Here is a 25,475-nt window from a genome sequence, read left to right on the forward strand (position 1 = left end):
CTAAAATATCCTACCTTGTGGTGGTTAAAAGATAGCCAAGAGCCAAAGCTGGGCAGTGTTTTTATCCCAGTTCAGCCATGTCATGGGTCATGTGGTTCAGCATGTGAACAGGAAGGTGAGAATGGGTGAACTTTTGCCTCAGCCGTGCAGTCCATCAGAGAATAAATGGACCAAATCACTCCGCAGCTGTATAAGGAGGTGAACGGCTGAATACCTCTCACACAGAGTCCTTTGTGTTCTGGACATGATCTAGCATTATGATGGGACGCGCTAGGCTGAGGTTTTGTAGCAATTACTAACCCATTATCACGCTAGAACATGAGATCATTTATCTTCTAATTCAGAGTGTCACCTGTTCTTCATTTACCAGTCAATAACCATTAATTACTTTCAGTGGAAATTTAAACAAAGCTTTTCCCCTCTGTTAAAACCAGTAAGCCATTCAGTAATGACAAATAAACCTGGAGCTGTATCTCCCCCTTTCCTCTCATTCTCAGCCTGGAGTCTGGTACAATATGAACTCCTGGAGGAAATGCCTAGGAATTGATAGGTCAAGGGCCTTTATTAGTCTGATGGGGGGGAAGCACATTCCTGGCACTTACTGTAGGGAAAATGTACGGCTACTGCTTGCACACGAGTTTCTCATTGGTTACACAGGCTCTACCTGTGGAAAATAAGATTTGAATGCAGAGTTTGATCAAAAATATTTCGATCCTTTAACTTGTCTTTGCATTTTTTACAAAGTGTTCATGCAGGCCCATTCAAATCAACAGCGTTTGGTTGCCTTCCTCAAAGCAAACAGAGCTATCACTTGCTTTGTGATTTTAAGCACATTCATTTCTTTCATACCTGATTTTGACTGAGGTAATTCTAAGTGCCAACAGTTATGAGTGCCAGAAAAAATAAAAAGAACCAGCAGCGATAGATTCTCAATTAATCATTAATCTAAACATTCTTTCCTGGTAGGAAAAGAAGCAAAAATTGCTTTTAGCAACTGTATCTGTATTTGATCGTTGCTAAGCTGGCCCTGCAGTGCAAGTTTTTTTTCTAGGACAGTGATTGCTTGCTGTGTGAATTGGAGAAAAGAGTTGATACATCTGAATGTATGAAACCTGGCAGGACCCATTGTCAGAGGCTGTTTTTCGGTTTCTGTTTTGTAGCTGTCTCCTTCAATGCGCTGCGCGTGTTTGAGTAAAAAGAGGCAAGGTTCCAATGCTATTTAGTATTGTTAGACAAAATTAACATCAAATATTTGAAGTACTCACTGGATTGTAGAATGTCTCAGCAGAAGCACCTGTACTAAAACTGCGTCCAATGAATTACAATATTAAGGTGTTCAAAAGCAGAAGTATAGACAAATGTTATCAAAAGTCCCATCCTTTTCCTTACACATACTAATACTGTTTTATGGAAGTGCATTCTAAATAAGATGTCTTTGTGCCAGTTTGGTATATTAGGTCCTACGTGGTATTTCAGGTGGGGGCAATTTTTCTTATCGATAAGTGAGGTTTGGTTGTTACATCTCTGTCAGTTGTGCTGTGTACATTCTCAGCAAAAATAAAGGAGCAGATATTGAATTCATTATGCACAGCAAACATCCCCTAATGTCAGGAGGAGAACCACTATAAATGTTGACTCTGACTGTTTGTCCTGGAAATCCTTATTCACCCAAACAGTGCCTTTGCATACAAGGAAGCTTCGTTGTTTTCCGGGCTGCTTAATATAAACCGGTCTGTGAAATCAGGGACTAGGGTAGCAGAACCAGAACTGCCAATTACGTATTTAAAATATTCCTTTTGCCTTCCTATAATGTTGTTACCACTGTGAATCTCGCAAGTTCGTCCAGTCATGAAGGCAAAGGCGTTGGCGATTTAGCACGACCTCTCAGATCAGCAGGGAAACCCCAATGTTCCAAGAAAGCTAATAGGAGAGATACGAGTTAAGACATCTCCTCCCCACCAGAGGAGTTTCATCAGCCAGTCGGGTATTTCTGCGTCATTGGCTAGGATGTTCAGCCCTGGAAAGGAAAAATAAAGTTGCTGCCATTGTCCTGCCCAGCAGGTCATATCCCTGAAGCACAATTAATGTCAAGGACTTACACAGCAGTTGCTCAAAACCCGTCCTGCCCTGCACATTCAAAAAGCAGAAAGGTTCAAAAGGAACATGTTAATAAAATCTTGTCAAAACTCTGGGAGATGCATAAAATAATAACTGGGAAGAAAAATGACTTGCAAATAGAACCATTGAAGTGGAATGCGTTGCCTTGCTATACTTGATTTATTGAGGGGTGGGGGGCAGAATTGAGTATTTCAGGTGGTATTTACAAAGAGAAACTGAGCTGTCCCAAAGCTTTTATTAATCTGATTTGCAGAGTATCCACTACCATCAGGGGACCTACTAAAGTTGTTTTCTTTAAAGCTGATGTGAAAAGGTCAGTGCAAATAGCGTTGTGGATTACACTGTGAGAAGATGACAGTCCTTTTTACCATATGGCAAGAAAGTTGAATTATTTTGTTTTCCTCTTCTGGTTATTTATTAAATGAGGATCATGCCGTACAGGTATTCCCTTTTCCTTTCTAAAGGAAATGAAATGTTTAGATCATTTTGATTGATCTAAAGTAATAATTATTCTGTCCACCTACAGGTCCTAGGCAGTCATCTAATGGTTAGAGCAGTGTCAGAAAACCGAAATGTACCTGTTGTGACACTTCAGACAAGCCACATGTGTCCTTGTGTACCACTTTTTCCATCTGCTTGCCTGCTTTCATGTTGATTTAGCTGGCCATCTAAACAGTGGTGCTCATCTGTGTGTCTGTGGGAGAGAGACAGTCATGGGAAGTAAAGATCCCCCTGAAAAATCCTGTGTTGGTAAACACGTGAAGTTGTGCTTCAAAAGCCATTGTGATCTTTGTCACTCTCCAAAAGGTTCTCCAAAGGAGAAGAGTTAACGGTTGTCTCATTGTTCTATCTGTATTGTTCGTATTCTTCTGTCAGAAGAAAAAATGTTGCAGTCCCATAATATGTTATATTCAACACATATTCAGCAGGAAAAACAGGCTAATGTGGTAAAATACGGTGTTGACTATTCTTAGATACTTTTCTAATTACTTATTTGTAATTAAAATCCCTATTTAGCCAAAACAAGCAAGGCAGAACAAAAAAGAAGCGGAAGGACTCCTGTCGTGATTCAGTGTTTGGCATCATTCTATGACAAACAGACAACAGCGCTTTGGATGGAAACATTATAAAACTTTGTTCTCTTCCGCCATATCTGTCTCAATGCCTGCAGTGTTTTAAGTAAATGAATCCATGCTCTTAAGCGCTAAAGCAAGCCTCAGAGTTCAAAAGTAAACATATTAAAGTCTCCCCTGAAAAAATCCCTGCTGTGAAACAAATTGAAAATCAAATATAGCATTGTTTTCCGTAATAAGAAATAATTGAACTCTTTTCAAAGTTGCACTGAACTGGTTAATAGCCGCCAAATTAGGAAAGTGCTAATTTCCCAAGCTGGGAGCGTGCGTGCGTGTGTTATCTTCAAATCAAAAATGCAGCAATATAATATCATGTACCAAAGAGGCCACTTACATTTGCACTGAATCTGTCTGTTTGTTTTCCCGCAGGCCATGTGGCTGATGCTGCAAACGGATGAGCCAGAGGACTTTGTCATTGCCACTGGGGAGGTCCATAGCGTCCGTGAATTTGTGGAGAAGTCATTTAAGCACATTGGAAAAACCATTGTGTAAGTATGAACATGAGATAGTAGCCACAGGCTGAACTTTTGGAGCTTTTTTGCATCACATGAGTTACAGAGCATTGTTTCTGTACGCTTCTTTTTTTCCTCTCACATTCTACTTCTGTAACATGAGAGTTTCTAAGACATAAACGGCTGCCACAGTGGGTATATCCAGTGCTGATAATGAGAAAAAACTTTAGGAGGGTAAATCTTCCTTTTTATTTCTGAATCTTCATGTTCTGTTCATACATTTCCCTTCTTGTTTCTGCCCAGTTCTTCATTTTGTGTCCCCACACCCCAGATATCTCCACAGTTCTGCTCTTACTCTCTGCAGGTGTCACCTGCTGATGCCAGTCGTTCCACGCTGCAGCCATACAACAAGGGTTATGTAGCAGCTCACTCTGCATTCCTATTAGCTCTGCCCTTACCAAGCCATAAAAATGTTGAGCAGTGGGTACAGAATGTTTACAATGCATATTCCACATAGTTTGATTGAAAAGACAAAATTCCTTCTCAAGGCCATATAATAAAATCAGGATGGCTTGGTGAGCGCTTTCCGTAATTTATATTTTTATTGTTTATTATTTTTTCAATTTCCCTCCTTCTGTATCTTCTCTGGGCCCCATGCATCAACATACCAATCTCAGCTGGAAAAGGGAGAGGAAAGCCACAGGCTCTTCCATGACGCTAGCGCCAGGGCTGTTCCTCAGGCCATCAAAGTCACTTGTGCAGCTGGTGAACTTTTGACAGGGCCAATAAGTTTTACTTGGGAACAAAAACTTGACAAATTCAATAAATATGCAGAAGTGCACAGATAGATACAATATTATTTGAACAGCCAGTGTGTGGCTGGGGAGGTAATAACATTTTCTCCTCAATGACTTTTTAGTCTGTTTTCAATTTTTGGCATCAACTTCCAGGAAAAAAAAAAAAAAAAAAAAAAAAAAAACCTTTGATAGAGGGACTGTATGAGTAGAATTTCTAGCCCAAAAGCTCAATTTTGGGAAAAAGTTTCTCTTGATATTTTTAACAACCCTTTACTGTGAGATGTCCCTTTATGATCACACATTGTCCCGTATTCCTCAACAGTAGTAGTGAGGTTTAACAGGACAAAAGGGTAGCAGAATTCTAGTATGCTTTCCCTTTCTTTTTCCCCTTCTTCTGTATTTTTGCCTCTTGCATTTGTAAGCTAATTCTCCCTAACAAGCATTGAAATTAATATATATGCACTTACTCTATTTAAATAAGAATTCTTGTGATATCAAGAATTGCCTGTCCAATGTTTAATTAATTTTTTAGTATTTATTTAAGAATTAATATTTGTGTAACCACTTCATTGTTGTTATCGCTATTATTACATAAAATAAGAAACTGAAGCTTATCAGTGCCATCAGTGCACAGCTGGCCATCAGTGCCTAGCTGGATATCTTTTTTGCAGATATTTTCATCACCACAGTTTCTTTTTATGCCAATACATTTAACTATTAGTTTAAAATTAAGTTCCCTGCTCTGTATTTGGCCAGAGAAATCTCAGCATGTACCAAGGATGACAAATCAGCATATGCCTTTCAGGAAGGAAACCCATGAGAAAACAAAATAAAAAATTTTTTTAAAAAAAACTAACTACTCAAATACAAGTGAAAGTATTTATGAACAGCTTCTATTATAGAGGATCCTAAAGGCTTATTTTAGATTTAGCTGGTCCTAACACACTCTTTCCTGATTTTTTACTCACATACAGTTTCATGCGGTGAGCTGCATATCATTCATAGTGGTGGTTAGTAGATTCAGTGTCTGGACTGAATTAATCAGTCCTAAGTTTCACTCTTGGGGAAACTGTGCAATATTACTGCAGCTGATGAGGTAGGGCAGGTATTCTGTGTATACAAGGGCTTATTCACATATATATTTTTTTAAATTAATAAAAGTAATTTTCCAAGTTGCATGAGAATCCACATGCCATCTAGTGACGTCAATTTTTTGGAGCCTAAGTGTCTAATCACTTTAAAAATGGAACTTTGACTGCTAATCACCGCAGTTCTTTTGAAGTATTTCTTACTGTAATATATTATCAACTTCTCAAGTCATTCATGGGTGGTGTGTAAATATCTGTACACATGGGGACTGAGGGGACATTTTAGGTGCCAGTAATAATTTTGTTACTGATTATTTTGAGACCAATGTAAATCTGGTCGTTTTAGCCTAGCCAAATAAGCCAGCTGTTGATTCTCTGTGCTCCTGGGGTGGGATAGTGTCACAGCTGACCTGCTACTCATCCTGTAGCCATCATTCATCTTTCAAATTGCACCAAATGTTAAACCATTTTTGAGCACTTGGGAAGTTTTATTAAAAACCCCACATCCTTTGTGTAGGTATCAGCCCAGTCCGTGCTTTTACAGAAGGCGTGCATGCACTCCTTACCTTCGCTGTCCTCTTGGCTGGACAGCTGGTAATCTCACATTCCTTGAAACCCCCAGGGGCTTTCTACTCCCGCCTCCTCCAGTTTGAATATATCTTCTTATATCTTCTTCAGGAAATAGCTGGCAGCAAAGTCCTCCATTTAGTGTCGTGGGTCCCCATTGGTGAATCCCACTGATTTGTTTCCTTGCAATTTATGACGAGGCACCTAAGAACAGTGCACCAGAGTTCTAAATGAACATACAGGCATGGCTCCGTTCCTCTTATTGCCCTTCCGGAAAATTTGGTTGTGCTGTTTCAGGGTGGTTGGTTGTTTTTGTGTGCGTTTTTTGTTTGTTTGGTTGGTTTTAATCCCCAAAACTTATCTAGGCTGTTTCCATCAGCCTTTTTCACTGTTGTAAGAGATGGCACAGCTTCACAATATTCCTATATCTTTAACATCAAAATGCACTTTTCAGAATCAACAGAATGATGGAGCAAATAACCAAAAGCAATGAAAGGGTAAGCAGCAATTGGCAGAGCCCATAACCTGAAAACACTGGGCATGTGTGAAGGGGCTCTTAACCTTCTCTACTTTGTTCTTTAGCAGAAAGTGTTGCATCTTAGTTGTCAAATCTTAATACTGCTGTAGAGAACAGGAAGAAAACCATTCCTACTTGCCACATCAACTAACTAAAAATATATACTTTTAAGGTTTTTTTGTCTTCCAAACAATTCCCATTAGCTTCTACAACTGAACATCCAGGGCAGCCTGAAAAGTCTTTCCAAAAAGATAGCGTAATACTGTGTCATAATCAATCGTTAGCTTATGTCAGGACCGTATCTTTTCACCAAAATGAGAGATGAGAAACTTTACCGTATTTTTTGAGTAATGAAATGTACAGCTGCAGTAAGACTGACTGATTGCCCTCTGAAATTGACTCTGAAGTATACACTGAGGTTTATCTTACATTGTATGTTTTCTTCTTCTATCATCATTTTTCAAGGGAGAAATTTAAAATTATATTTATATAATCCTCAGTATCATTCAAATCCAGTCCTTTGTACTAACAGGAAAGCCTCAGAGCTACAAATATTTCCCCCCTGTAAGGATTACACTTTTTTTCTTTTACTTTCCCTGCTACTTATTACTAATTAAGTAGTACTTGGGGGAAACACTTCCCACCTATAATTTGAACTACAGCAGGGTAAATGAAACAGGCAAATGCTTGTCTTGACTAATTTTCTGTCATTAATCTTATTAAATTAGAACAGGATTGCAAAGATAGCCCGAAACCACTAGAGCGCTCGTAGTTCTTTGCAGAATGCTACAAAGGCTGCTGTCTGCAATGTGGGGGGAAAAAAAAGTTTGATCACTGGAAAGATTTATTGTGTTTTTTATGAATATAAAAATACGTGCACATTTGTTACAGAAGTATTCGTTGCTTCCAGGATCAAAATTAATTCATGAAAAATGAATATTTTATGCCAGTCACTTGGCTCTAAACACGAATTTTTTCTTGGCTTACCAGTTGGTCTTCTTTAAAAAAGATCACCCCAAAAAGGAGAAGTTTGCAGATTAGCTGTAAGGTCTAATGAGGTGAACTACTAGCAGCAGCAGCGAAAGATGAACTGAGGGAGAAGGGGATTTTCTTTCTTTTTTTTTCCAACCTTAAAATGGAACATATGGTGGCAGAAATACACGAGGTTTGAAATAGTGCAAAAAGAATGGAAAGCCGACAGTGTGCTGGTCATGGTGGAAGACGAGCCATCAAAAGCCTTCATCAAAGCAACTGCTGTCCTCCAGTCTGCCTTTTTCCGACCAAACACTGCTGTCTGACCGGTGATGTGCATTGTATTTTACAGTGCTCAGATGGAGAAGAAGGGAGCAGAATCTCAAAAGTAAATTAGAGACATTTCGAGCAGCGATAGGGGAAAGGAGCCCAGCCAGGCCCGTGAAGAATGCTGGCCTGAGTGGACCCACAAACAAGGTCCTCACATGACAGAACCACTTTTCTTGCTGTCCTCACAGTGGAAAATATGGCATTGTGTAGCATTTAACCCAATGCAGCCAGAGGATTAACTCTTCCAGCTGAGCTGACTAATTTACTTTCCTATTGATACAAGCTTTTATCTGTTGGCACATCTACTAACTGTTCCAATGCTCAGATTTGAAGATGGTAACAGTTTAATTATCTGATTTCCTACACCCTGAGGTGTGAGAGTTTCTCTTGTGGGAAGACAGGGTGAGAATTAAGTGTGGTATTCCGTAAGAAATTCCGTATCTTTTCTCCAAATGGGATGAAAATAATTCTCACAAATGAAGTTTAGAAAAATGCCTGATTTCAAATCAGCAGGAATGTTTTGTTCCTTTTGTACTTTTCTATTAAAGAAAGACTAATGTAAAAAGAATTTTAAAAGCCGTTCTGAAAGAAAATACAAAATCTTTTCCTTCTGAAGGTGTCAAAGCTTCATCCTTCAATTTTATTAATACATTTTTCTTGCAAGTTGTCAATAGCATAACTTATTTGAAACGTCAGCTTTTCTTCCCAGCATGTTTTGATTTACACAGAAGCATTAGTATTCTTTTAGAAAACATTTTCCTGTGAACAAAAACCTTCTTAAAAGGAAACATTATCACCAACTTTCACATTTTTCAGCTTGAAAAGATTTCCAGCAGACTGAAAAAAAAAAGAAATCAGAAAAAAAAAAAAAAAAAAAGGGCCACGTAACATATATTCTGTATTAAAGTGGCAGAATGTGGGGAGTCACGATTTAGGTTTTTGCAACTTGAGCTTAGCAACGCTGGAAGTTTAATACTAACAATTGTATTGTTTTAGTTGTGTTCCTTTAGTGAAGAATTTGAAGGCCTGATTCATCACAGCTCTTGAGCAAATGTGTGAGTGCTTCCCTGTGTGGTACCATACTTATTCTTTTGATCCAAGCACAAGGGAGTGGCTAAGCAATCGCTGAATCCTTAAATGTTTTGTTGTATCTAAGTTTGAGGTGGTAGCAAAGGAACATACTATGAGTCATGCTTAAAATCTCCCTACAAGAAATTACTTGCAAGATAAGACATCCATGGTCTGTTGTATGATGCCAGTTTTGCTGTTTATAAAGCATCAAGACAGATGAACTGCTCTGGCTAATCATGTGTACTGGCAGTCAGGTCACAAATCTCTGAAGTCTGCACAAGTGATACCTACATTAGCTTTGGAGAGTAAGCAAAATCTTCCTAAAAATCTTAAGCAATATTTCAAATATGAAAATGTTTTCTAGTAATACACTTTCTGATTTTTAAGGAGTATATGATAGGATTTTTTTCCCGTAAACTGTTTGGGATAATGATTTGCAATATTTCCTGAAGTTCTGTTCGTTCTTTACCTCTCCATAAAGGTTAAGCGAGGAGATGAAAAAAAAAAAAAAGCATATGTGAGTTGAGTGTCTATGCTTCTGTGGAAAGTTTCACTTATGGTTGATTTCTTGCCCACCTCCAAAATATCCACACTTTGCCTTGTTTGCTATTCAGTTACAGCCATTTGGACCACTTGGTCCTTTGTGGTGCTATTCTTTCACCCCCTGATTATCAGGACTCCCCTGGTGACTCCTTTCTCTCCTCACACCCCATTCAAGTATCTCAACTCCTCATCCTCAGGAGATCCTCTGTACCCATGGATGTTTTTATAGCTTGAAGCTTGATGTCTTACAAAATAGTAATAAGAAATGGAAAATAATTGACATCTTCACAGTCAAAGAGGGAAGGGAACATTCATTACAGCTGATGAAAAGTATTATAGCAATAGTGATTTGCTGATACAAAATTAGCTTTAAATTTAATGGAAATCCAGAGTGCAAAAGTTCTTGAATTCTATGGAAACTTATGTGGCTGCTGATTGGTGTGCAGCCCTCCAGCAGTGGGCTGGCAGTGGTCTCGCTGTGGAGGCTCATTGCCTTCAGGCTCCAGGACCAATCTTCTGTCAAAAGCCTACAGCTGCCTGAAAGCTCTGGGCTCCACCACCAGCTGGGATCTGCTCCCCAATCTCCTTGAATTTAGCACAGCCCTGATGAGACAAACATCCTTTAATTCTGGCCCCATTGCATTTCTCCCAAAGTACACAAGGCTGTTTTCTTGCCCACTTGGAGCAGACAACTCAGTAGTCCATGTGGCTGGATCTATCTAAAACCACAACAATGTGAGGATTCCCCATGCCTCTTTGACCTCACTCGTGCTTCAGAATAGTCTGGCATTACGTTTCCCAGACAATAATTCTGACTGCAACTTGGCTACAAATTAAGGGATGTGTTGGTGTTTTTTTTCCCCTTTTCTTAGAAGAGGAGAGGGGGAGCTGCTCAACTAACTGGATGCCTTGCTCCTGGTGTCAGGTTGGCTCAGCGTTATCCCTTTTATCAGCAGTATGGTGTCCCAGCTGTGAGCATAGAGGTGCCAGGAGTAATTAAAAGTGTTGCTATCGAGTTCTACTTTGTTCACAATGAGAAGCACTTTTTTCCCTGTGAACTTTTCACATTGCTGGGCTGAACAAAAAGGGTGGAGTTTTCTTCTGAAGTTATTTCTATTGTTATATAACTTTGATAGTGACAGTAAATGAGTCTTTACTGGCTCGGTTGAGCCTTCTGGAGACTGTTGGGTGTTAAATGGAGTTCTCTGCTCAGTGACCTCCAACAGCAACTGATGTCTCCTGATCTAAGCACTTCCTGTTGTTTTACTGGTGGCGGTTGGTTTTCTATTAAGCTCATTTGAGTCCTGCACATTTTTACCCTCTGCCCTTTAAAGGGAGGGACTAATGTTAGTTTTGGCTTCTGAATGGAAACTTTACAGTGCAGGCTTCAAAAAAGCAATGGTGAAAGAGAAAGAAATAAAAATTAAATTATAAATCATCTTTAGTGTCATGGCAAGACTATCTACAGCCAACTTTACCGTTGGTATTATCTATTGGAAATTATTTTGATATTAAGTGTTTGCAATCATCCTACAGGCTTTGCTTGACAACCAGAAGGCATGAGTTTTGCTTTAAAAAAATGGGTTTTTGATCTAAAATGATTTAAAAACTAGTAATAATGCATATTTGGTATTTCCTTCTGCCTTTTGGTATTTTAACCTTCATGGATACACAGAGGTCACATTTGCAAACTCTCCTCCATGGCCCTTAGGGCTAGAAACTCAAAAATGAAGGCTGAAATTGTCAAAGAATTAAATTCTTCTGGGAGCCTGGAGGAGAGGGCAGGGGAACAAAGGAAAATCAAATCTGTGACAAAATCCCAAGGACTGGTGGCACAGTTAATAAGAGAAAGGCAAGGGGCAATTGTCTGTCATTGATGGTGACTGAAGCTAAATAGTCTAAATCACAGTGCTGAATCATATTATGTATATTTTACTTGAATACAAAATGTAAAGAATTTCATCACTGTTTTTGTGCCGGGCTGGCTCAGAGTCCCATGGTATATTCAGAGGCAAGAAAATGAGCTGAGGATAGGGCTTCAGTCATAACTCTGCATTCTGTACATTCAGTGAATTGGTTTTGAGATATCAGTGTATGTTCCTAAATGTTTCGTCCAAAACATTTGTTTTGGGAGGGAGCATTGTCCTCACACTTCCTAGCTTCAGTCTGCCCCTTCAAAGGCAGAGCCACTCACCCATCAAACTGTGCCTCTTTGGCTGCTCAGAATTTTTGCCCAGAACAGTTGCTACCCAAATAGCCCAGTATGCAACCAGATCTCATAAATTACAGCAAGTTTCAGGCTGTTCAACACATATGAAGATAATTTAGACAAAGGAGCTGACTGTAATCTCACAGGTATTGAGTACTGTTTACGGTACATGTACTTGGAGCGCCATGTTGAGCTAAGACTGAAAATTCAAGAATTGTTTTTGTTTTGCTTTTCCTGGTTAGACAAAAATTAGATTATGCAGCTTAATGCTATTCAAACAGAGCTCCTCTTCCATAAAATTAACAGATTAAGGTGTTCCTGAAACTGCTGGCCAAAATACAAGAATTAAAAATATTTTAAGAACCATTTTAAACAACTTTGAACCAATCCACAAATGAAAAGGTTCACTGTCATATTTATTTGAAGATACATGAAACGTTCTGAAATTGGGAAGTTTTATTTTCCCTTCGCATTATGTGTTTAATTTGGAAGTCCTGTATTTTAGACCTTCCACTGATTCAAAAACCAAAACAAAGAGACTTCAAAAGCCATTGTTGCTACATTCAAGTCTAAACTCTGCCTTTGTTCCTGTAGCTAATGAGTTTATACTGTCCTGCAGGGAGAATTGACACCAGCCTCAAGTAAATGAAAGCAGGCCAAATGTTGGTAAGATCAGAGCACTAAAGTAATTATGGGTTGATTAAATGTTTATCTTCTTTACAGGTGGGAAGGAAAGAATGAAAATGAAGTTGGGCGATGCAAAGAGACTGGCAAGATTCATGTGACAGTCAATCACAAGTACTACAGACCAACTGAAGTGGTAAGAAAATGCCTCTCTTAGCTTTGCAAATGAATAATCCAATCACTCAGCCAATAAATTGCTGCATTTGGCCAGCAGTCTGTGAAAACGGCTTAATTGCACTCCTACTGCTAGCTTTTAGAGCTCTAAATTAGCCTGCTTGCTGGCCCCCTCAACGCCAGCTATCTGGGAGCAAGCAGCACTGCAAGAGGCAGCAGTCTGGCTGCCCTGCCAGACATGCTGCTCTGCTTCTGTCACCCTCTCTGAGTGGCAGAGGGGAGGCTTAGCAGGGTGATGTCACCCGTGGGAAACAAAACAAAGTGCAGAACAACTTCTTGTTCCTTTTGGTCCTGAATTCATATGTGGTCAGCTCTCCTCTGGCTACCAGATGGGAAAGCAGAAGGAGGGCACTAATTGGTTTGATTTTTGAAATTCCTCCTTCCGGTCTTCATGACAATGTCTCAGTTCCATCCAGTGTTTATGCACTGCTCAGCTTAAATCTTGGCAATGAGCTCAGCACAGAAGTGCAGGCATCCTTTTGTATTTTGCTTTCTTGAGTATTTTGTGGGGTCCTATTTAGTAAAACCTCATTCACAGAAGACATTTTCACTCCCAGGAGTGCCTCAGTGAAGTCTGATAGGTGTGCTCCAATTACCCACTGAGCCTCCTAGGAGAGAAAAAAAAGTGTTCTGCAAACTTGAGCAGGATGGTGGCAAACTTGAACAGGATGGAGCCTGGTTTCTGGACACAGTGGCCCTGATTGAGTGATGTGGGTGTGCCTAGGAGAGGATGTTCTGCTCTTCTGGGAATGGGACATTGGCCCTGCCGGTGCTGATGCAGCATCGCCTGTCAGTCAGCCTGTTTGAAAGTGCTGGCTTCAGCTTTGTGATAGAGCAAAGTGTGCCGAGCATGTTTGTCTTGAGACAAGTTGCAAGGAGGGATTGGGGAGCTGCATGCGTTGAAGTGGACATGGGTTCTGAAGAGGGAATTCAGATGGGAGTAGAGACTTCAGTGCTGTGCAAAAAAGGGCTTGGTTCATGTACCAAAATTAAGCCCTGGTATGTTGTTAAGAGCTGTCCATCATTCTGCACTTTGGTAAGGTATCAGGACGATAAGGACACAAAGACAAAAGGACTTGCCAAACAGGAAAAGGACACTTGACCCAACAAGTCTGTGCTTTGTGAGAGCCACTTTCCTGCTCTTCATACTGACAGGTACCTTTGCTTCAGTATCCACTGGTAGCTGTTCTGGAGCCCTCACCGTAGTTCCACCTTATTCACATCCTCAGACTTCCGCTGAAATAGAGTTGCCTACAGTCTTCTATTTGTCTTTATTGGTCTGTTTTTGGAACACAATTTCAGGATTTTACATTCAGCTCGCAAGCTCATGCTTGTCCATTTTGGGACAGTACGTAACAGAGGTTCTTCAGGAATGCTTGTGCAATTGCTAATGGGTCCACACATGAACACAAGAAAGGATAAGAAGCACAAAAATGATTTTTGAAGTATCTTTGTCTTAAGGAATATGCAGATGAGCTGTTGGCAAATTCCTATGTGAACAGAGACAAAGCAGAACCTATCAGATGTTGTCATGAGCTTGTTGGAGGATACAGCATTGTTATTTGTTGGTGTATCTTTGGTTTAGTTCCAAGCCAGCTTAACCTGTTCGGATTTACAGTGTTTTATTTCAGTTCTTACATAAATTAAATCTGTATTATCTACGTAGTCAGAAACTGCAAGGCATGTGTGTTCAGGTAGTTTAGGCAAGACGACTGATGTGTGACATGAAGGAGAAGGGACACCAACTATGAAATCCTCATTATGTCTTTTTTACTGGAATCCTGTGAAACATGGGAAACATGGAGCTGAATTCTTTAAAAAACATCTAAAGAGACTGAAAAATAAGGGTTATTCTTGACTGGCAACAACAGACTGGTTTCTGAACAGTTCCTTATGATTGTATGCTGACCACATTTCTTGAACAGTGTTGTCAATCATGTAGCTTCTGAGGAGAGATTTCTTTGGCAATATTTCTCCCATGGGAAGAAGTGGAGATAGTCAATCTGCTTATAACTTTCATTTAATTTACTTGATAAAAAGAAAGTCCAGCCTAGACCCTAAAGTATGCAAGTTTCTCAAAGGTGGTAAGATTCAGAGCTAAGTAGTTCTTGAGCCTGTTTCGCCCACATGGAAGAGTGGAGCAGGGCTGTTCCAGGACTTGCAGCTGTTGGTTTGAGTGCCATGGTTCTTGGCAATTAGCCTGGCATCCACTTATTGGAACCAAGTTTTTACATAGGAAAATGTAGACAATCTCAGGATGGCTATCCAGAGTCGCTTTCTTCTCCCTTTTTAATATACATTACAGAATTATTTCTGTTCTTTATCAAAAGAAAGCAAACCTCTCTATTTCAGTCAGGGAGACACGGCAGCGCAAATCCAAAATGCCAGATCCAAATCTAATCCATTCCCAGAAACAAAGTAAATGCCATGAGAGAACCAAAATGGACTGACAGCACATGTCCCTTCCCACTATCCTCAGCAAGACTACAGAAGTCAAGAAAGCCTCAGGTTGACATTTTCATGGGAGGCTTAGCCAGATCAGTTAACAGGAATTCTGCTGTTGAATCCTAGCTGATGCAGAAAATCTGATGCTTAGATTCTCATGTCTTATTTGGAAACGTTTCTGTCTGTCTCTCTAAAATTTAATGCAGTATTCTGGAAAGTGAAAATAAATATCATTTAATCTTGTAATCAGTCAGTTCTGACAGTGCCAATACATTCATTTGAAAACATATTTGTTTTCTTAGTTAGCGATCCCTGGGGTCAAGGCCTCCCATTGAAAAGCTTAGCTGTACCGAAGAGGAAACCTTGAAATGTGAGACTGTCTTCTGGTCAAACTAAGTAGACCCTTTGAATGGCTTGACTCTAAATCTCTTCACTCTGCTTTTGACTGCTTTGTAGCCCCTGATATTTACTGGCCTTGGGAATTCTTCCTGTTAATTCCTCTAATGCCTGTCTCTCTCTTTCATTTCTTCTTTCTTTCTGACTACAAACCTATTGCTGTCATTTCTTTCAGCCTGAATCGTATTCCTAACAGTATTCTTTTTGGCTTTTCTTTTCCAACTGAATTTGGAGACTATAAACTGCTGCATGGCGTGGGAAAAGATGTTTACTTTGCCTTTCTTAGAATCAGCAGTTTTCACAGGATCTTCATCACCAGCTCGCTTTATATACTAAGCTGATGTAGTGTGAAAGATTTTTTCATGTATTTCATAGGTGTATTTAGCACGTGGCTGAGAAGGCTGCACCTTACATTCATTTGTTGCTTTTGACACGTATAGATGTCACTACAGTTTACTCGCCTGTTAAATTTAGGTCCTTCAAAAATCACCTCACCAAACTTTTATGATTTTATTACAATCAGAATACTCAAATAGCAGGTAGGCAACTGGAGTCTATACTTGGAGTCAAATGACCTTCTTGCTTTGCATAAAAAGCAAAACTTTTTTTTTTTTTTTAATTTAATGAAATTATGAAATTCTATGAGCCATCCAATTCAGTTGGAAACAAGCAACTCTGCAGCACAGGGTGCTGGAAACATCCCATCTCTCAGTTCCTGAAGTCAGGTGATTTTTAGAGAACCTGAGCCTGTCTTTAGTTTTTCTTATCTTTCAGCAAGATAATTAGTGTTAACTTGCTGTTCTTTCTTCCATCTTACTTACATGTATTGGGGGGAAAAAAAACAACAAAGAAATGATCTCAAAATGAACAACAGGAAAATTATACTTGAAGAATTCCAGTGTGATGGTCAAGCAGGTATTTCTCTCCAAGAATTCCAGTCATCGCTTCTAATGAATTTAAGTATGTTGACATGCTTTAGTAAAATTGCTTCTAGTATTTTGATACAGCAGATAGTGAGCTAAAAATTTTTACTGGTGTCTGTTTCATTTTTTTGCCCTTTACTTCTACAATGAAGATCAACCCCATGTCTCAATGGTGCATCCTGTTATCAGAGAATTTAAGATGTACATGTCTCAGTTAGGAATTTAATTAATTCTACCTTAATTTTTTTAAGGGAAAAAAATGTTCCAAGAAACCTTCAATCATATGAAAGTGTTGGGTTTTTAATCTGTATCTAATTCTTTGCTGGTGTTACAGGGAATCTTTCTCCTCCTTTCCCACCTGTTTCTGTAGGTGTCCTACAGCTTTCTTAGGGTGAGGGCTGTAGCTTATATTCATTCATCATGATTGTTATGGACTGACATGGCTGTAATTCTGAGGATGCACATACATCAATGCAAATTTCCTTCCTTTATGCAAGTCCTAGAAGCTCTGTCACAATGTGATGCAAATGTTTAAGCATTCATATGGCCTCTTATTATTATTCTTCAAAGAAAAACGAGTATGCTAACTTCTTCCTTTTGTTATATGCCCTAAGCAATTAAGCATTTTTCTCCCAGTCCTTCTTAGCACTGATATAAATGAAACTCCATGCAATGCTCAGCAGAAAAATTCTTAGCAGCAAAATGTCCAAGGATGCTTTGTCCTCTTGGGATTGTATCGTTCAAACTGCTCTAACTTTAAGTTCCATATCCCTCCATACCAGGTTGCTTACTTCTCAAAGGATGGCTTGTCGTATCCAAATATCTACAGAAGTTCCCGTAAAGAGAAATTTGCCAGGTTCTCTCTGTATTGCTTGTGCTAAACTTTATATCTTTACTTAACTACAGTTGGCCCCAGTTGCCCTTTTTTTCTCTTCGGAATTAAGCAGAACAGCTTTAAATTTCAGTCTCTTAGATGTTTTTAAAAAATTCAGCTCCATGTTTCCCATGTTTCACAGGATTCCAGTAAAAAAATTCCTTGGGGCATATCACATTTTCCCAAAGTCAGCTTTCTTAAAGTCAAAAACATTTCTGAGCTCCATCTGAGTGTTTCTGCCGTGAAGAGCATTTAGGATCTCATTTAGGATGAAACCATGATCACAAAGCTCTGACTGCCACACGCTTCCACTTCAGTTTCCATACAGCTTCATTTCCTACTCTTGACTTCAGAGCAGCCGTGCCTGTAAACTGTTCAGATGTTCATATGAGGAAACATGTGCTTCCCTTCCTCAAGGATCTTTATGCTCATCTGAGTCAATATGTGGCCTGTATTAATACTCACAAAAATGAAGTGGGAGTATTCAAGGAAGAATAATCTTCAGATGGTTTTCCTGTCTATTTTCCTCAGTAGCAGCCAGGTGAAGGAGTTGCTAGTTGCCATAACTTCTCCTGCATTTGGTTGTTCTTTTTTTTCTTGCTATGAAAATGCATGTCAACGTCTGAAAACCACTGCCTTGGTAAATGATTACCTCTGATGTCCTTAATTCTCCTCCAAGCTGGCTTTGCTGCTATGTCAGTCAATATATAATATCATTCCTTACTTCAGACTTAACATTATCTCCGTGTTCCTTTGCTACACTCTTCCTTTTCTTTGTCTCTCCTGCTAATAAAGCCCATGGTAGATTTGTGTTTTTTTTTTTGGCTTTAGCTACAGGCCTTATGTACCAGGCCTTCCAGAGGTATCTCTGAAAACACACGTCAAATTCAGCCAAGTAAAATAATGATTAATAAGAACTTCTCTCTGTGTGGCCTCTCCAAGGCACTAAGCACTTAACATACTTCAAATGCTTCTCAACGAGCATGAGAAAGAAGTAGAAAGTAGTATTGCTGCATTTCTGCTTGTGGCCCACAAGTATGGCAGGGGAGATGGGCTGTGCTATATGAGGGCATTAGGGGAGAACTGGTGGCACTATGCTTGGCACAGAAGCTGCCATCTTTGGTGAAGGCATTCTTCCATGGGAATCACACTACTTCTTTGTCTCATCCTGACTTTGCTTTTGTTAGCAGTGCCTTGAAAGACAGGAGGATCACTTTTGCTCTCAGGTTTTCCCCTCAGTAGGTCATCTGAGAACCTAATTGGATTTGTGTCCAGCCTTGCTTGCTTACCTGTTCAATTCCTTGCAAAGAGCTAGCGGGAGCCCTACTGTACCTCCTTTCTTTTGGGAGCAGCTACCTCTGATACTCCCCTCCAATGCTCCCACACACATTTCTGACTTTTCACTTCATAACTAGCTCATTACATCAGTATTAAACAGCCGCATCCAGTAAAGGAATCCCTCTGGACACTCCTCTTTGCAGTCCTTTACTCAGTTGCTTCTCTTTGCGTCATCCTGCTCCTCCTCTGCTGTGCCTCCAACTAAATATTTCTCTGGCAACTTCTACAGCTGGCTCTGTTCCCCCTCTTCCTTCACCACCTCTTTCCCTGCTGTCATTCCTGAGGTTTTGAAGCCAGCCATGTGTCATCTGTGACCTTCACATCTTCAATGATCTTCCTGAGAACATCAGCGTGTCTCTGAGTCTGCTCTCTGATCTCCTAATGCCACAACTATCCCGCAAGAGTAGCCAGGGGAAGAGGGTGACTTTACCTCCTGGGGTCTGAGTTGGAATGGCTTTGCACTCTGACTGTTGTGGACTGTTGTGCCATATGTGCATTTACAAGATCTGTAGTTTTTCTTCAGAAATATTGGACTGAAGAAATGAAAATGAAATCTGTGACTGACTTTGGGCAAAGCAATTTTCCACTGTGGGTAGGTGAAGAGATTGCAATCCCAATGAAAAGCTTGCGCAAAGATAAAGCTGTCATCCAGGCAGAAGGGTTGGTGGTTTTAATTCATTGCTCATTTTTCTAAATGATGCTGACACATAGCAATTAGTGGCAATCTTGGATGTGACAGATCCAGGCTCAACTCCCGAAAACAGATTTTTAAATTAAACTTAGTTGACTGGAGGATTAAGACTGAGGGAGAGGTGAATGAGGATAGAAGGCTGTTTAGTCCTTAATTAGGTCCTGATTCAGCCAAGCATCCAAGCAAGTGCTTCACTTCAAGGGCATGAATACATAATAGGGATAGTTTCCATACTTGGAGCTATGGGCATGCTTACGTGCGTTGCTGCATCTTAATGTGAACTAAAGCAACTCATCTGTGATGGGAACTAAGATGGTCAGACCAAATGGTTGTGGGAACTAGGGAAGTGCCAGATGATTATTCTTGTTTGCCTACCCCATGGTCCATGAGCACAATACTCTGGTACTGAAATACTTACTTTAGCCAGATTCTCTTAGGATGGCTTTGCAGGCAAGAAGGAATGAGACCAAGTTCATTTAGTTTCAGTCAACTGCTCCTGCAATAGTGTTTCCTGCCTGTAATTCTTCTTTGCCTTTCTGACAGTAGGGGGTCTTAATACCACCTCTTCACTTATTCATGCTTATTCATGCACAGAAAGTCTCTCTTTATCTCACCTCTTATCCCTTTGCCTCCCCCTTCTCTTGGACTGCCATTTGGCCTCCTCCTCCCCCTTTTTATCTCTGTCTGTTGTCTTGCCTTGTTTTCTTATCACCGCCTATCCCATGCCTGTCTCACACAAACGCTCCCTGTGCTCCAGCAGCTGTGGTGGGAAATGCAGAGCCCCTGAAGGGAAGTCACAGAGGTGGGAGAAAGCCTGGAACCGACAAAAGTCACAGCAGAAGTCCAGGCTCAGGCAGCACCAAAGACACATTTGTCACAACTGCTGAATATTCCATCCCAGCACTGGTTCCCACTACCTGCAGCCTTTTACCTACACCCCTTCCCCATTTCTTGTGTGAAGCTAGATGCTCCAAAGAGCTAAACTATGGTTCAGACCACGTTTTGGAGTGCCCAGTATTGTGGGTGAGACTCGAGGTCTGGTGGAGGACTCAGCAGAAATCTGTTCCCACCAGGGCTTTCCAAAGACCTTGATGTCAGAGGTGATTGAGGTCACATACAGACCTGGTTGCTTGTTGGCATGCAGAAGTGGAAGCATGTCTGAAGATCTGTCTCCCTGTAAGAAGCATTTTATGTTATTTTACAATGGGATTTTAAAAGTAAAAGTCAAGCAATATGTTAATAATACTGCTGACATTGTGACTGTGGTTCCCACCGTGTTGTAACCTTCTAAGTATGCTCTGCCAACACATTTGCAATGGTTTTAGAGTGGCAGCACAGCACCATAAATGATATGATTTATATGACAATAAAAATGTCTTTTGAATACAGCGGATATGAGACAGAGGTGAGGTTTCCTCCAGCAAATGTGAATTAGACTCTTTTCTCTCCAATTTCTCCAGCATTTTCAAGAGCTTGCCTGCTGTATGCTGTTTCATTTTATGGGTGAGTGGGTGCACAAAGGGAGAGAACAGCCACAGACTTCTAGTGTGTTTCGTCCAAGAAGCCACAAGATGACTTTAGTGCCATAAAATAGCTTCTGCTAAGTTTGAGTCAGCAGATGTCTTGACATCAGCCTTTTCAATACTGTCTTCCAGTCAGCATAGCTGTCCCCAGCCTGGATACGCTGTGGCATATGATAGTTTTGTCTGTTTGAAGGATGGTTCTTCAAGCTACCAATTCCTAATATCCCGTTCCACCTCCTACAGAATTTGTGTCACCATTGCTTTCTTATTGCTGAAGTTGTTATCATAAAATCACAGAATCACTGAGGTTGGAAAAGACTTCTAAGATCATCTAGTCCAAATGTCTAGATTTGGAGGGGAGGGAAGAAGAGGGGAGGGAAGGAAAAAACAGGTTTTCAGTTATTTCTAATGCAAACCTAATATTCAAGGAAAGTACTTTTTTCTGAAAGAATCGGGCTTGTTTCATATAGATCCTAGAGGTCATCTGTCTCTCACAAAAAATCCACATGAAGTTTTTGTTTAGACTCTTCTATTTCCTTCACTATTAGCAGTTTCTCTCAGAGGAGCAAATGGTTGGCAGAAAGTGGAGGCTTGGAACTGGTTGTTGACAAAATAAACAAACCTTCACTTTTCCCCTCCGTCACTTTTGGAGTCATCATTTGTAAATTAACAACTTTGTGATGGAGGCATGACAAGGTGGGACCTCTGTTACTGTTGCCACCCTGTGATGATGATGCTAATCAGTGCTGAACCACCTTCCCTATCCTCTTGTCTTGTTCCATATTAAAAATCTGTAGTGATGATGTTGCCTTTGTCAAAACTTGAAGGATTTTACATTCTGTATTACTTTTAAATATCTCCCCCTCCTTTAAATATCCCTGCCCCCTCCCTGGAGGTGTTCAAGGCCAGGCTAGATGGGGCTTTGAGCAACCTGGTCTAGTGAGAGGCGTCCTTGCCTATAGCAGGGGGTTGGAACTAGATGATCTTACAGATCCCTTCCAACCCTAACTGTTCTATTTCTATCATTCTTAATACTTCTCTAGTGTTTAAGAATAGCTTGTGTGGCTGAGTTGCAGGGGAAACTGAGCCTGGTGGGTCTAAGCAACCTTTTAAATTTTGTTGTTGAATAAAATGCTAGAAAATGAACTTTTTGGCACAAGTATCTACTGTAGTTAGCATGAACCAGGAAACAGATCTTCGTGCCCATCTTGGATGCTCCCCAGATTGTCTGATACCCCAGCTGGATGGGTGAAACAGGAGACAGTATTTATCTGCAAGGCGGGAGGGACTTAAACATTAAAAAGCTTTATGCCTAGGATTAGCTGGAATTTTTGCTCATTCCTCACATATAGAGTCTGAGCTCACCAAAGCAGACAATATGAAAAATATTAACAGGATTCAAGAAGACATTAGTAATAGATTAAGAGTGTATGCCTCCCCTGCAAGACTTTTTTTGCTTGTGTTTTTTTTTCGTTTCAGACAGAAGAGTCTGAAGGTGAGTAGGTGAAGTAAATTTTAATAATTCACAGACAATAATACATCTATTTCTCCCTTGACAGAGCTAGTGTTTAAACTACTGGTATTGCCTGGCATGACATAAAACAGGATCAGTCACTCATCCCTTTGAAACATCTAACCAGGCTTCATTTAAATTTCTTCCTTCCAGCCTTGGCAGTGCATTTTAATAGTATTGGTAGAGCTCACAGCTGACTTGTGACTTCAGACTTTATCTGCTGGGTTGTGGTTAGGAACAGAGTCTGACAGCACCATTCGTCGTCAGCTCTTTCCATGTGCAATGACACAGAAACCTCAGTGCTACAGATAGACATAGAAATCTGAAACAGATTGCTCGACTGCTGAACAGAAATGTCTTTTTAAATGAAATTTTCTTCTCAGAACCTTGATCCATAATTTTTGAAAACTCTTTTCCCTTCATCCACGCTGCTGAACTGGCGCTACTCCACAGTCATGCTTCATATCGAATAGCTGTAAGGGGAAAGGTGGATTAACGATAATGAAAACAAAAAATGTGTTTTAACATAGGACGCCTGCCTGCTCTTTTTTTTTTTTTTTCTTTTTTCTTTTTAACAGTAATCTCTGACAAGTTCATGTTTATAATTCACTACATCTGCTATCGAGTGCTTTGCAGACTTCAGTTTTACAAATTGCTAGATTGGGTGACTAGGAGTTGAATTGCTTTTGTTTTTATTTTTTCTTCTGAGTGACCCATAAAACACTACACTTCCACCTTCCGATTTAGAAAGCAAAAGCATGTTTATTAAAGCTTCTTTACAATAACAAAGGCTTCTGACTAAAGCAATTGGCTCCCACTATAGTTTTCCCTTTGATAACAGTTGTAAATTCCTAAGCCTCTAATCTTTGGCAGCATTTCCTTCTTGATCCAAGTTTCTCTTTCCATGCATTGGGGGAGATTAAAAGGTTGGTTATGAAGGTGAAATAGGAAGCAGAAGAAATGTGAGGTTTTAAGAAAAGCTCAGGTGAGAGTGATATGACCAAGTTTGTTCTGTGAAACAAAGCCTCTGGGGGCCTCTCCTTACAGTTCAGCATCACCACTGATCAGATGTTGTGACATTCACTCCTCACTCTAAACAGTGCTTCTGTAGTGCTAGTGCTTTATGGTTAACAGTCTTTTATCCTCACACAGCTGGCTTAAAGGGCTCGCAGATGACTATCCCAGGTAGTATTTAGGTTTTTCATTACTTTTCTTTCTGTGTCTCCTTCCTAAGGTGCTCTGTGAGGTATCTCTGCATTTCAATCTCTGCATTTCATGTATTTGTCAGAGACTTTTCGCAAGTCTCCTGAGCTTCAAATAAAAAAAAAAAAAAAAAAAAAGAATCTTGACTGATGAAGTGAATCTGAAGCAGACAGGCAGCTCAGGCACTGTAAACAAAAGGTTGGCATGATTAGGATCTGATTAGCCCTAAAGGTAAGCCACCCACCTCCATCATAGCTCCAAAGCTGTGTGGCATAGAGAAAGCAAGGAAAAGCTGGACGCAGGAGTGAAAATGCAGGAAAGCACATTATTCACTATGGTAGAGATTCACAACAGTGAAGACTTATGTGCACTCGAAGAACAGCCAAAGGGAGCTGGTGATGGATGACAGGCACTTTGTGTGCCAGAATGCTCACAAGAAATATTCTTATTTTTGCTTTCTAATATTAGCAACCACAATTAGTTTTACTTTGGCTTAGCTGCTGGATGGAGTTTTTTTTTTTAAAAAGGGCTTAATTAAGTTCTAAAATATGGCTCCGTGAAGGATTTCCTACTCCGGACTAATGCCTGGAACAATAATCTTTGATACCCTTGGTGCCATAGCTTGCTGTGACTGGATGCAAGCACTATGTCTAGCAGCTGCTCAGCTCGGGAATTGCTTGCAGGAGAAGCAGATGTTAAGGACGAGAGCCAGGGGAGAAAACTCTGGGAGGAGCCCGCCACGCGCACAGGTGTGTGAGAGGTGGCAGCTGATATGCTTGCCGAGATTTTTGCAAGGATCAGCAATGATGTGCCAGAATTCATCGCATGAGTATTTTGTTCATTGACACGTAGACAACTGACTGGAAAGTTTTACAACAGCACTGGAACTGCACATCTGCCATTCGTATTTCTGTTACAAGGGCCATACATAAGTTAACATGTAAGTTACAAGGGCCTTGGGTGAGAAGGACAATGTAGAGATGGGGCAAAGCAGTGGGATTCACTGTTCCTTTTCACAGGAGCTGTCAAAGCGGTGAGTGGAAGGGGTTTGCTGAACAGGTATGCCCAGTGGTTAGATCGCCAGTGACTGCTAGAGACAGAACAGGATAAATACATTAGAAGTAAATACAGCCTTAGTTTGTCAATTTTCCCCTTGTTGCTGACTGTGTTTAATCTGTAAAGCTTCAGGAAGTTGTCCATCAGGTCTTCCAGTGCTGTTTTTTTAATACCAGGAACTCAGCATGATGCTGTTTGCAGTTGTCTATGAGCAGAACTTCACAAGATACTGATATACTCATTTAGCTACTCACATACATTTGGTGATGTGTAGACTTTCTCAGAGGCCCTGTGTAATCAGGCAAGGACAATTCCAGACATTGGCACAATTTGGAAAATGTATCATACCTGTGTCTCTCTTCCAAAAACCTTAAAGGCTTTGTTGAAATGGAGGAAGGAACTTTTTAGCACATTCCTATGTGGGAAAATGTTCATTTTTGTTCAGGATTCCAAATGTGTGAATATCTAATTATTATTTTTATGTTTCCCTTTCATTCATTGATATCGACTGGCCAAATTTTGACCTCCTCCATATCAGTACCATCTAAACATTTATAGTAATCTCTGTAGAGATGCATGTTGAAAACAGGCCTTCATTTTATATAAATTGTTTTAATGTAGGCTATAGATATATTAGAGAAAGAGCTGGATAAGAAAAGGGAGGGTTAGACTTTTCTGTAAGAATACCAGTTTGGACTGTAATGCAAATGGGATGAGACAACTTGACAGTGCACTGGTGGAGGTAAACAGACTCATTTCTGTGGAAGGGGTGTTGACAAGCAGTGATTTTTGGGAAGCCTCCAGACAGAGTCCAGACACTGACTTTAGGGATTTAGGCAATATAAAAATGATTATTAA

At 40.2% G+C, this 25,475-nt stretch overlaps 1 protein-coding gene across 1 annotated transcript in view; it reads left to right on the forward strand.

Moving 5' to 3' along the window:
- GMDS (GDP-mannose 4,6-dehydratase) overlaps positions 1 to 25,475 on the forward strand; it is a 390,054-nt gene that overhangs the window by 305,641 nt on the left and 58,938 nt on the right. The window contains exons 8-9 of the mRNA XM_042840103.1: positions 3,621 to 3,739; positions 12,521 to 12,617. Of these exons, the coding sequence (XP_042696037.1) occupies positions 3,621 to 3,739; positions 12,521 to 12,617 (216 nt within the window). The remainder of the gene's footprint in view (positions 1 to 3,620; positions 3,740 to 12,520; positions 12,618 to 25,475) is intronic.

The sequence above is a fragment of the Centrocercus urophasianus genome, unplaced genomic scaffold, assembly GCF_019232065.1.
Source record: "Centrocercus urophasianus isolate 14NV4802_14NV808 unplaced genomic scaffold, USGS_Curo_1.0 seq_11, whole genome shotgun sequence".
Classification (NCBI taxonomy): domain Eukaryota; kingdom Metazoa; phylum Chordata; class Aves; order Galliformes; family Phasianidae; genus Centrocercus; species Centrocercus urophasianus.